Source organism: Buteo buteo, chromosome 4 (assembly GCF_964188355.1).
Source record: "Buteo buteo chromosome 4, bButBut1.hap1.1, whole genome shotgun sequence".
NCBI lineage: Eukaryota > Metazoa > Chordata > Aves > Accipitriformes > Accipitridae > Buteo > Buteo buteo.
The window spans coordinates 26,638,133-26,651,212 of record NC_134174.1 but is presented as its reverse complement, the minus strand read 5'-3'; the positions used below and the strand labels follow the sequence as shown (position 1 = coordinate 26,651,212).

Genomic DNA, 13,080 nt, shown 5'->3' with positions numbered 1-13,080 from the left:
GCCCTTCTTCCCTCAGTAAGGCCTCAGGCACCCGCGCAGGGAGGGTAAAGGCGAAGGCCGCTCTCCCCTCCACCACAGCACCCATCGAAGGCTTTTTATTTATTATTGTTTTTCTTCCTTTTTTAATGTCCTCACATCCCCAACCCTAAGGGCACGGCCCGCGGGTAGTTAAAACGTGACCTAACGCAAGTGAGGTTAAAAAAAAAAAAAAAAATCATCTAAATTTGTTAAGTAAAGTTCAGAGACGGAGCAGAGAGAAGCCCCCTGCGGGGCACAGGTATCTCCGTAAATAAATATGGCCACAGAACTCCTCCCTAAGCGGGTAGTGGTTATAAAAATACTCTCTCTAGAGGCATAAGGGCAGGTTAATGAGATGTCAGCGCTCGGGGAGGGAGCGGGCGAGGGGTTAAATGTGCTTCAGGGGAGGGAGAGGCTGCCCCCGAGCGTAAGGAATCCACCAGCCTCCTGTCCCTCCGATTAGTCATCGTTTTCCCTCGAAAAAGGCTGAATCCGACTAGATCATAAAGCAGCTTTTCCAGAACAAATCCTTTCATAAAGGCATTCATCCAGAGGAACGTATTTTCCCAACTTTAGATCCAAAAAATACAACCGATCTGAGGTTTGGTGGGGGTCGAATCCTTCCCTCTGTAAGCGGGTTTTCTGAATCTTAAATGTACCTTCAAAAAGAGGAGAAAAAAAAAATTAAAAATACTTTGCCTCAAAAAGCCTGCTTAAGCATCAGAGCAAGGATGAAAGGTCACAGGTGGCATTTCATTTCTACTTCACAGTTTTGCCTAAGAATTTTAGCAACTCGACGCTCGTGAACCCTCCTGATCGTTACCGGAGTTCTTACACAAACCTTGTGCAATTTTTACTTCTCCTCACATGCGAGGCTGGTAAAAGGACACGGTAAAATTCCTGGGAAATTGAAAACAGAAAACGCAGCAGCTGACTTGGCCATTCGTCATACTGGGACAAAGCCCCAGGAAAGGCAACGGACAGCGTATGGGAGAGTTAAGAGGATACACGTTCCTATATATATATCTATAGATATCTTCTTGATAAGGGTACACATTCCTATATATCTATATCTACAGATATCTTTTTGATAAGGGCCTGGAACCAGCTGATTTCTTCTTTAAGACATAACTACAATCCTCATTTTTACTAACGCCTTACTTTTTAGGCGTTTTTACCAATGCCGCTACTTCTGCGCCTGCCGTACTCAAAAGTTGGGATGTTCTCTCGCCCCAAAGCAGGCAGAAACGCTTCCAAACTCCTTTCGGGATCCAAATTTCCCCCCTGGAGAGCAGCCGGATCACCCTTACCTGTGGTGTCAACCTGGGGTAGGAGCCGGAGAAAGACGGGCCGGGCGTAGGGAGGCAACACCTTCTGCAGCTCCTGGTACAGGACGTTGGGGTTGACTTTAGCTTTGGGATCCGCAATTGCCGCCATCCCAGCTTTGCCCTCCACCCCTGAAACAGAAGAGCGGAGCTCAGGCAGAGAAGGCAGAAGTGGGAAATGTTTAGCAGACGCTGAGCGCAGGTATTTCCTCCCGTGTCCCTTTCAAGGCGAAGCACAAATGCGCTGAGGAAAACCCGACGTAATACCAGAGGCTGCAAGTCTGCCGCCAACGCGTCCCCGCACCCCTTAGTCGAGGCCACCCCCGAAAGCTAATCCAAATCTTCTTTTCATCAGGTTTCTCTCACATACGCTGTGATAGAATTCAGGGCAAAGTACCACAACGGGAACCTTTCCGCCCAACGTGCCCACAACACACGCTCGGTTCCATCCTTGTGCCCTACTTGACCCCCGTTCCTCCACCCTTTGAAGATTTACGGGCCTGCACACCCATGGAACGGTCTTTGCACACCAAGACCTTCTGCAAAGCTCACCTAAAAACCCTCCTTTTTAAGACACAAGTAAAGATTGCATCGCTGGATCTCTCGTTATTTCTACTGCTCAGAATAAATGCGTCAAACTCTGCTGTTTGACTCAATCTTTTCATTGTCGGGTGCCTGGTTACAAGAGAGGCGACTGATTTCCACCCATTCTGACACATTCGCCTAATATTTTTCTTTCTCCCGAGGTCCTGAGAGCTCTGACTTGACGTTTTACCTGGTACTTCCACTCCATACACCGCAACATCCGTCTGGTTGAGGATGTGACTCAACGTTCCTTCCACCTCCGTGGTAGAGACGTTCTCTCCTCGCCATCGGAAGGTGTCCCCGCTGCGATCTTTGAAGTACATGTAACCCAGTTCGTCCATCACCAACACGTCTCCTGGGAGGGGGAGAGGAGACACCAAAAAAACCACCTCGGGACTCAAGTTCGTTAACACTCAGGGCTGCCTCACCACCCTCCGCTCAGCGTCGCGCTGTTTTATTCCCAGGGGAGCGCAGAAATCCCTTGGTGACTTCCGCGCGCTGCATCTCCTCCTTAAGGGAGACAGGCAGCAGTAGGAAAAGGGTAGACGGAAAAAATCCTCTTTGAAATGTTAATTTTTTTATTAAATCCAGAGCAGCTCGACAGCTGGCAACTTCAAAACACTAACACATCCGTTCATAGAATCATTTAGGTTGGAAAAGACCTTTAAGATCATCGGCTCCTCTCAAAAATCCCAGATTTAGCTCTCTCGAGACCACCTTTGCACGAGGAACGTCCGCAATCCGTACTGACAGTACCTGAAAGGTATGCCTGGTCCCCTTTCCGAAGCACGTTGTAAGCGATCTTCTTGTTGGTGGCGCTTTCGCTGACGTAGCCATCGAACCGACGCAGGGGATCCTGTTGATTTATCTGACCGACGAGCAATCCCGGCTCTCCTGCAGGAAACGGGATGAACGAGAAGACGGCAACATTTCGCAACAAGCTAAACTTTGTGCACATCAAAGGATGTTCAGTTGCTGAACTGACCCATCTTTGGAGGAGAGAACTGGAAGCGAAAACCTGTATATGACGCTAGAAACCCCTTAAACCAGCCAAAGATTATTACATATATATATTATTTTTTTTTAGGACAAAAAGCTGTGATTTATTTGTTCGGGTTAACGCTCACCTGGGCGACAGGGGATACACAGCCCACCAGAATCCCGGATCAGCTCCATCGTGTCCTCGTTTACCTTCACCAAACAGATGGGATAAACATTGGGCAAAATCCGACTGTTGAAACCACAGGCACCGACCTTCCAAAAGACAGGAAAAAAACCACAAACCAAAATGCTGAAGGGAACGGCTTGGGTTTTGCATTACCGCTTTCTGGGAATTCTCAGATCTTTCCTCCCTTTCCATTTAACAGGCAAATTCACCCAAAAGGTAAGATTTTACCCAGCTTTTTGTGCATGCCACTCCTAATGACCAGTTTAGCTCTCCCTGCCACCCCTCACGAGAGGACTAGGAGGAGTCAGAGAAGCCAGTGGAGGTTTTTCTCCTTTCTGCACACCCCTCCCAGCTGTCACGGCACCCTCTTCCTCCTCACCTTTCCGTCCAAGTTGGCAATGCTGCAGTTGCACTCCGTGGCTCCGTAAAACTCTCCGATCTGCTTAATTCGGAAGCGCTTTGTGAAGTCCTCCCATATGGTGGGTCTCAAACCATTGCCCACCGCCAGCCGCACACAGTGTTGGGTTTCTGACTCTCGGACCGGCTGATTCAGAAGATACCTGCAGATTTCCCCGATATACTGAATAATCTGAAGCAGTAAACACAAAAAAATAGCTCAGGCTTCAGGCGACCCTTACAACGCCCTGGAAAAAGCTGACCATGAGGCCACTGGTGTCAGCGTACCTCGTGGAACGAGACACGTCAGGAATTTTAATAAACCATGAGCGGTCGCAAGTTCAAGTCGGGGTTTCTTGCCACGAAAAAATAGGCAAAGGTAAAACGGTTACTGCCCTCTGGAACCTGCACGTTAGCACCAGAAAAGAGCACGGGAGGGATCCTTCTGCGTGAATAAAGACACTCATATAAAGAAAAAACCCTCCTGCTTTAACAGATGCACTGAAAGACCTCTAGGAAGATTAGGGGAATGGGTGGTCAATCATAAACCAACAGCTTGACCCAGCAAAATGCAGTCGGAGTGGAGATCCAATTACCAGCTATAAATACTGCTGGTGGGGGACGGGCAAGATAAACACCAGGGAGGAGAAAAAGCTGCTTAAATTAGAAGGTGGTGTTGACATATATACAAATAGAGTTTACTGGCTATGAACTGCCAAGAGAATTCCTCTGCAGTGATTCCTAACGCGGATAAATCCTGGCAGAGCTTTCCTGCAACAGTAACAGATGCAAACTTGTGTTTTAAAAGCTCGTCTTGACAACTTTGCAAAGAGGAAGCAGGAGAAAATGTTGGATATTGTCTGCTTAGACTTTAGCAAAGCCTTTGACGCCGTTTCCCACAGCGTTCTCCTGGAGAAACCAGCTGCTCATGGCTTGGATGGGCGCACTCTTCGATGGGTAAATAACTGGCTGGCTGGTCAGGCCCAAAGAATGGTGGAGAATGGAGTTAAATCCAGTGAGCGGCCAGTCACCAGTGGTGTTCCCCAGGGCTCAGTACTGGGGCCGGTTCTGTTTAATATCTTTTATCAACGGTCTGGAAGAGGGGGTCGAGCGCACCCTCGGGAATTTTGCAGATGACACCAAGTATGGCGGGAGCGTTGATCTGCTGGAGGGATCCCTCTACAGAGGGATCTGGACAGGCTGGATTGATGGGCCGAGGCCAGCGGTATGAGGTTCAACAAGGCTGAATGCCGGGTCCTGCACTTGGAAAGCTGCCCAGTGGAAAAGGACCTGGGGGTGTTGGTTGACAGCCGGCTGAATGTGAGCCGGCAGCGTGCCCAGGTGGCCCAGAAGGCCAACGGCATCCTGGCTTGTGTCAGAAATCGTGTGGCCAGCAGGACTGGGGAAGTGATCAGCCCCCTGTACTTGGCACGGGTGAGGCCGCACCTCGAATACTGTGTTCAGTTTTGGGGCCCTCACTACAAGAAAGACATTGATTGAGGTGCTGGAGCGTGTCCAGAGAAGGGCAATGAAGCTGGTGAAGGGTCTGGAGGACAAGAGAAGGGGCTGAGGGAACCGGGGTGCTTTAACCTGGAGAAAAGGAGGCCAAGGGGAGACCTCCTCGCTCTCTACAGCTACCTGAAAGGAGGTTGTGGCAAGGTGGGGGTCAGGCTCTTCTCCCAAGTGATGGGACGAGAGGAAACGGCCTCAAGTTGTGCCCGGGGAGGTTTAGATGGGATATTGGGAACAATTCCTTCACCCAAAGGGTTGTCGAGCACTGGAACAGGCTGCCCAGGGAAGGGGTTGAGTCACCATCCCTGTGATGGGATTTAAAAGACGTGTAGATGTGGCGCCTGGGGACACGGTTAGTGGTGGAGTTGGCAGTGCCAGGGTAACGATGTACTCGATCATCTTAAGGGTCTTTTCCAACCTAAACGATTCTATGATCCTAAGACGGATGAAAGACCTTTTCTGGAGTCCTGCATGACTAAAGCAGCACTGGCAATTTGAAGACGCCATGGCACAGGCACCTCGATATCCAACAAGGGACGGGGAATTACCTGGAGATCAGTAATTAAGGGGGGAACCTGGTGCTCTCGAGTCACGCACCAAAGACAGAGACCGCAGAGCCCTCACCGTGCATCTGTATTTTGTACAGTCGTCCCAGAAGCGACTGGCCGAGAACTTCTTCCTGATCACCACGGTGAGGCCATGGATCAGACACTGCCCAACTCCCATGATGTTACCTAGAAAACAAGGATCATGGGGCTAGCTCCGGCCATCCTGGCTCCATTCACTCACAAGGACACAGAAAGAAGCAGGCACAGGGGAGGCCAACGCCTTACCTCTGCCTCCGAGAAGGAGGACGCTTACCTGCGGAATGATAGAGGGGGAGGCAGTTGTAGAGGATGTCCTCCGGGTGCATTTTGTAGGCGTAGTAACCAAAGGCAGCGATCCGGTAATACCTGCAAGAACACAGCGCATGCTAAGCAAGCGAGACGGGTAAAGCTTGGGGTTTCGTGATGAGAAACGCGCCTCGAGAGGGAAGAACCTCCTCGGGTCCTAACCTGCTGTGCACCACAATGGCAGCTTTGGGCATTCCTGTTGTTCCTGAAGTGTAGATATAGAAGAGTCGATCTAGAAAAACGGAAACAGGCGTCAGACTGTTCTCAACTGCCCGAGAAAATCCCCACAGGGTTAGCTTTTTGTTTTAGGCTTTGTTCGCAGCGGCTGAAGAACGGGACGGTGAGCTGCGAAGGCCAACACAAAGGTGGAGTTGCAGCCTGACGGAGAACCTGCACGTTGTCCATAACAGGAACATGTACGAAGAATTTGCAGAGCTCGGAGGACATGGCCTCTATACCTTTACGCATATTTTCCTGGGACTGGGTTATCTCTGCAGGTCAGACATGAATTCCAAATCAATTGAGAAGAAAGGTCTCAACCTGTGTCCCCGCAGGTAGGGCAGGTATCTAACTCTATGATTAAAAAATATAACCTAAAGGAAAAGCCTCTTCACAGCATCGTTCCTCCTACTGTAAACAAAGTACCAACACCTCAGGGATCTCAGAGGCTCTTAATTGTCTCAAAGTATGAAATACAGACTGGAGGCCAGTCAGCATCTTCCTTTCCCTCTCCTGAATGCCAAACCTACCACTCATCCTCGCCACAGGCAAGGAAAGATTTTAATTACACACAAGTCAGCTGTGGGGGAAGGGAATACAGGCTGTTAAACGCTACAGACAAACCAGACAGATTCATAGAGCTAGTGAAGGACGGGGTAAGTCCTCCCATGCCGGCTGCTTCACCCTACACGCATTCCAGCGGCTACTCTCCCATAACGGAAGGGTTGTCTTTGGGAAGGCACCAATCTCCCTCCTTCAGGTAGTAAATACATTAGTTACGTAAAGCTTGGGAGTCTCAGACAATGAGAAACTTAACCCTGAGTACCCTGCAACCAGGATCTTACTTTTTTTTCCTCTTTTTTTTTCTCCTTTCTTCTATTTGTGACCCCAAACTGGGTTGATTTAATCCATCTTGCTTAGTTTTCTTGTTTTGCTGTCACCTAGTCCAGATCTCACACACATCACATCGAGAAATAAAAATCATTGATAAAATTACCATCTAAACCTTTGACTGGAATCTGAGTCGGGGGCGATTTCGATGCAGTACTCAGAAGAGGATCAAGATGTCTGGTCTCCACAGGAACGACATCCGGGTTGTAGTCGCCAGAGCAGAATTTTGCCATGTTCTTCCCCAACATCCCATTCACTTCAGATATTGCTGCAAGACAAAGCAAGTCTCTTTTGCAACAAACGTAACGCTCTAGGCAGTGGCAAAAATAACCTGTATAACATCCTATTGTGCCCCGAAACCACGGAAGGACCTGAAGAACCAGGGACTCCTTTAAAATACTTACGTCACACCCGTCCAGATAACATCCCCATCAGTGTGGTCAGACTGACCCAGGCCCAGTAAAGACACTAACAAAAAAACTATGCGAAATTGCCTCTCCTCATGACCACATCGTTATCTTCAAATAATCTAGAATGGTTTCAAGATGATTCAGAATAATAAACCACCAGATCTAACAACAACCATCGGAACAGAGTTCATTAAAGAAGCAGGGATGTATTTAAAACCAGCATCCGTTGACAAACCCATCCTGCGGCAGAAAGCACAGCATTAGGCAAAGAGTATTAACACAGCAAAAGAGAAAAACAGGCCTTGCGGCTGAGAAACACATCTCGTGGCATGTATCGCCACTTCTCGATGAAGCACGAGACTCCCAATGCAGCTCTTCCAGATCCAACGAAACAAGAGCAAATCACGGAGCTCAGTTCGGGCACCAGGAAATGAGGAAGATGCCGGCAGATGTAACCAAGCTACTGACCGCTCTGCTCAAAACACTGCTCCTCTTTTAGCCTCAGATACTAACTGAACGCTTCTGCCTTTTGTAATCAGGAGATTTACCACCTTCCCTAGCTTTTCATGCGGCCAGCTGCCTTTTTGTTTTTAATTTACTCAATCTCTGCCTTACTCAGGACCAAGCGAACAGTTCACGGGTTGCCCATAAGGCGTACGAACACCCAAGTGACTCACCTGAAGACAGCTCCCCTCCGAAGATCACAGCTTTCGCGCCCGAAGTCGTCACGCAGTAAACCAGAGAATCCAAGCGCAAATTGAAGTTAATCAGAGCCGCCTCGATGCCGATTTTTGCCATCCCTAGCCAGAGGCCAACAAACTCGGGACGGCTCTCCATAAAGATGGCGATGACGTCCCCCAGACGGAAACCTTGCTGGTAGAAGTAGTTAGCCACGGCGTTGGAGTACTCATCCAGCCTCCTGAAGGTCCACTGCTCACCGGTGGCTTCATAAATCAGGGCCACTTTGTCGGGGTGCCTGCGGACAACATCCTGGAACATCTTGGGGATGGTGCTTTTGGCTTTTTGATGCCTTCGCAACTTGTACTTGACTCGTAACAGCACCGAGAGGCCGCTGCAGCAAAGAAAGAGCGTTAACAGCTTAATTTTCAGCATAATTTCTAAATTAGAAGGGATGTGGGCAGGACACACGTACTCCGCACGAGCATCCCACCGGCATCCCCCTGCCCTTGGGCAGCTGAAGCGCCACCCTGAAACCGGAACTTTTAATCACTGCTGTTCTACAGCAAATGACGGCTATTTTAACAGTATGGTAAATAAACAGCAACTGTTCTGGTACTTTCCACGCTATGAAACACAGGGAATCCATCTTCACATTGATACCAGTTCAAACAAGCCCACAGAAAATATTAAGGAGGGTAAATTACATCCTTTAACGATGTCTTCTGCCATCCTAAAAAAAAAAAGGACTTGCCAACCATTGCTTTTACCTCAAAAGGAAGCAAACATACTTCACATGGGAAGCGCCTTTCTTGCCAGGACGTTTTGCAGCATCTTTGTGCTATTTCATAAAATTATACCTCTCAGGATCCGAGAGCATTTAAACTACAAAGACAGCCTGACCCTTTGATAACAACGCACGCCCTCAGCTCCAAGAGAACAAAGCCAAAGGCTTCCCCTTTCACCCACGAGACGAGAGGACTGCTGGCATGTTGCTCGCCGGTGCATTTTCCTGTGAGTCAGTCTCTGCCGCAGTCCTGGGACGATAGGAAGTGAGGCTATTGAGATACTACCAGGCAGAAGCCACAGATTTTAATAATAATTAATAAATAATAATTATTCTTGGATGGCAAGCTCCTTTAAAGACGTCGTGCCTTATGAAGAACAGCATTACTGCCTCTGTGAGTATTGGATACCACGAAGAGCAACTGCTCAATAAAAGAACAAACCAGACCGCTCTAACGGGGCTTTTTGTTTTTTGTCCTCCATAATTTACATAATTATTTTAAGTCTCCAAGGCAGCAGCTGCAAGTCAAACCTTGACACAGTTCAAGCTGGATGGCGGCAAAAGTTATTGTCTGAACTTCAACTGTCTCGCTTACGTTGTCCTGGAGGAAACTATCTTTAGGGGCGCGCTGGCTCTCTTGCTTTGGCTATCAGTTATAACTTAGATACGAAAAGAAATTTATTAAAGTATGCTACCATAACACCGCCACCAAAACGAGGACAGCAGGTCTGGGTAAACGTAACGGATCTGGTTTCCTTCCTGGAGTTAGGAAGATGGGGGCAGTACTTTTCCACCATTAAAATAGGAAACTGTTGTGCAACAAGGGTTTGGAAGAATCCCCAGAAACTTGAAAGGTCATTTAATATTAGCACTTAAAAACCCCCGCAACTCTCACGACTGAACGTCAAGAGCAAGAGCAAAGCCTCGCAGAAGGGGGAAGGGTGCGTTTCAGTAACAAGTTGTTGGCAATGGTCAGGCCGAGCTGGGCTTTCACAGTGACCTTACACCGCGCTGTGCCAAATACAGAACAGAGGAGCCTTTTCACTGCTGAGCTGCACTTTCCAGGCACTTAAAGGGCTTTATTCTGCCCAGTTTATTTTCTGCCATTATTCCCAGCTTGCCGGGCAATCGGGAGGAAACAGCTCTTCAAAGTACAGTGACAGCCAGAGCGAAGCTGGCAATCGCAGGAGCCCTAAATCCTTTGGAATAAAGGCACATCCTCACAGAGGCCTAAAAACCGCGGAACTAAATGCGACGGCGGTGACGGACTCCCAGGAGATGGAGAAGCTGCCGGAGACTTACCCCTCTCCGCGCCGCGATCCCCTCGTTCGGCTTACGTGTTTTCCGACAGCTCTACCCTCTCTTTAAGCTCAGCGTAACGACAAGCGTCGCCCCGCGACTCCTTCCACGGGGGAACCGGGACCCGCATCCTGCGGGCATCCCGCGGGCATCCCGCATCCCTTCGCTCGCTCCCTTGCAGGCTGAGCCCTTCCAACCGCCCGCCTGTGCGCAGGCAGGGCAAGTTAAAACCCGAGTCGCTTCGGGCTTAAAAGCGGCGAACCCGCCGACCCTCAACCCCTGCCCACGCGTGGCCGTGAGGGGCTGCCTCCGGAGGGGTCCCGGCGGACAACACTTACAAGAGATCCCGCGGAGCCGTCCTGAAGACCAGCCGCAGCAGCCGCCATCCCCCGCTGCCCAGGCAGACGCCCAAGGTGGCGGCCAAGCTCCAGGACCAGGGAGCGCCCAGGAACCGCAGGAGCCCCAGGGAGCCCAGGGAGGCGGCGCAGACCCCCGCCGGGTGCATGCTGCGGAGGGAAGGGGCAGGGATCAGCGCTCCGGGGGACCGGGCCGGGCCGGCTCGGACAGCCCCATCCCCGGCCCCGTTACCTGAGCGGCGGCGCCGGCAGCTCCCGCGCCCGCTCCCGCCTCGGCCGCCGCCGCCACCGCCTCCGGTGTAGCCCCGCCCCGGACGCGAACGCCACCGCCCTCCGAGGGGCGGGACGGAGGGGAAACGCCCGACGTTGTTGGTCGAGGGAACCGTTGCCGGTTTCGGATTGGGGGAGGAGGAGAGGCGTGGGGAACGCCCCCGCGAGGCGTCACACGTCACCGCTGAGGGGGCCCCGCCCCCTCGGTGGCGGAGCGGCTCCGGCCCCGGGACTGAGAACCGGCGGGGGGGGACGGGACGGTCTCTGCCCGCCCGGGGGTTAACGGGCGGTTTGGGAAACCGGCGCTCGTGTCCGCACCGGGACCCGCACGCCCGACCTCCACGGCCCAGGACCGGCATCAGCCGGGACACGCACCCCCGGTTCTCCCGCAGCCCCGGTCCGGGCACACCCGGGACCCCACGCCCCGGGACCGGCATCAGCCGGCACTCACACGCCCGGCTTCCACGGCCCGGGACTGGCACCAGCCGGGACACGCACGCCCAGGACACGCACGCCCGGGACACGCACGCCCGGTTCTCCCATAGCCCAGGTCCGGGCACACCCGGGACCCCCGGCCCGGGACCCCACAGTCCCCGCACATTCGGGACCAGCAGCACCCGGGTTCCCCGGGACCGGTACTGACCCCCTGAGGCCGGGACCGGCACCGCCCCCCAGGCCCCGACCTCCCCGTTTAAGCCGATTACCGGATGCTCCGGTGAATCCGGGATCGTTAATAGCCGGGATTGACAGTGGGGGCGGCCGGGGAATCCGGGGGGCTCCGCAACCCCTTCCCACCACCGAGCACTCACCGGGAACGGTGGGTTCGGTCCGTCCCACCAGATCAGTCGGCCTCGTCCGTCCATGGCCGCCCTCTTCACCGGGAAGGTCCTGATGGCCAACCGGGAACGGGACGAGGTGGAGACGGAACGGGAGCTGGGCCGGACGCTGGAGAACAAGGTGCTGCTGCTCTACTTCGGATCCGGTCAGTGCCCGCGGTGCCGGCAGTTCTCCCCGCTCCTCAAGGATTTCTTCCTACGGTTGACCGACGAGTTTTACGTGGAACGAGCTTCGCAGCTGGTCCTGGTGTACGTGTCCCGGGACGAGACGGAGGAGCAGCAGAGCGCTTTCCTGAGGTCCATGCCGAAACGCTGGCTGGCCATACCTTTCGGGGACGCCTTCAAAAGGTACGGCCCCCAGTGAAGTAGGGAGGCAGACCCCGCACGCTGCAAACAGCCCCCGCCTGTATTTTCAGATATTTAAACTCTTTTCCAGATGTTTTCTCTCATATTCAGTCCCTGCTGGAGTGGTCGGGGCAGTGCGTTCATGGAAAAAAACGGTAAAGCTCTTTGGCTGCACCTATTTATAAGGCAAAAATATTTCCTCTTCCTTCCATCTCGCTTTTTGCTGATATATTTGTATTCCAATTTTATAACGCACTATTTATAACTCTTAAAGACGTGTCAGCCGGCCCTCTGGGCAAAACACGTAGCGTGAAAGATGGATGCAGCCAGGCGGATTGGAAGCACTCACGCATTTACTGTAACCTCATTAGCGACAGAACGAGCTGCAATTAATACCAAGAATTATTCCCAGCTCCTTTTGAGGGCAAACTGGAGGACACTAAAATTTTAAGGGTCCTGCTGCTGTTTAACCGCTGCTCTTGTAAAACAGGTCCCAGCAGCCGTCCCGCATCTCCCATACCCCAGGGGGCTGAAGCCCAAATCCCCTTTTACCGGCCTCACAGGGATCTGCATCAGGCTCTAATTACCGGCAACGGACAAAGAGCGGGTTACATTCAGCAAATAGGCTCCGCATAGCTCTGTCCGCACAGCTCTGTCCGCACCAGGAAAGCCACAGGAATCCTACCGGATGGTGAGGATGAGGAGCGGCGAGGACGATGAGTGGCGAGGACTGCTACACCCTTCCCCATTTGAGGTTTCTTCCCCTTTGCCTTGCAGGGAGCTGGAGCTGCAGTTTGCCGTGTCCGAGGTGCCCACGGTGGTGGTGCTGAAGCCAGACGGGGAGGTAATCGTCGGAAATGCCGTGGAAGAGATCCAACGCATGGGCCCCGCTTGCTTCCGAAACTGGCAGGAGGCTGCCGAGCTGGTAGATCGAAATTTTCTCTTGGCAGAGGATTTTGACGACTGCAGCAGGAGAAGCATCACTGACCCCATCCGCCGCCTCAAGTACAAGCTGGACAAGAAGACGGAGGCGAAGAACAGGGAAAGGAAAGAGGAAGGTGAAGAGTCTCCTTAGGGACTCGGGAGGTTGCG

General features: G+C 52.1%; 2 protein-coding genes across 4 annotated transcripts; one reads left to right on the top strand and one right to left on the bottom strand.

Annotated features, from left to right (window-relative positions):
* Nucleotides 1-80: 80 nt before the first annotated feature.
* On the bottom strand, nucleotides 81-11,670 carry SLC27A1 (solute carrier family 27 member 1). 3 transcript variants are annotated; one of them, XM_075025206.1, is made up of 13 exons: nucleotides 10,770-10,850; nucleotides 10,520-10,687; nucleotides 8,095-8,489; nucleotides 7,114-7,275; nucleotides 6,060-6,129; nucleotides 5,866-5,957; nucleotides 5,629-5,738; nucleotides 3,476-3,685; nucleotides 3,056-3,182; nucleotides 2,685-2,822; nucleotides 2,119-2,283; nucleotides 1,329-1,475; nucleotides 81-677 (listed from the first exon to the last, which is right to left on the bottom strand). In XM_075025206.1, exons 2-13 carry the CDS (start codon nucleotides 10,684-10,686, stop codon nucleotides 520-522), a joined length of 1,941 nt encoding a protein of 646 aa, XP_074881307.1. In that variant the 5' UTR covers nucleotide 10,687; nucleotides 10,770-10,850; the 3' UTR covers nucleotides 81-519. The 3 variants fall into 3 exon arrangements, with proteins under 3 accessions (XP_074881307.1, XP_074881305.1, XP_074881306.1); XM_075025204.1 differs by having other exon boundaries at nucleotides 10,520-11,670; XM_075025205.1 differs by having other exon boundaries at nucleotides 3,056-3,119; nucleotides 10,520-11,670.
* NXNL1 (nucleoredoxin like 1) lies at nucleotides 11,669-13,073 on the top strand. The gene is made up of 2 exons (XM_075025212.1): nucleotides 11,669-11,991; nucleotides 12,766-13,073. Exons 1-2 carry the CDS (start codon nucleotides 11,669-11,671, stop codon nucleotides 13,061-13,063), a joined length of 621 nt encoding a protein of 206 aa, XP_074881313.1. The 3' UTR covers nucleotides 13,064-13,073.
* The last annotated feature ends 7 nt before the right edge of the window (nucleotides 13,074-13,080 follow it).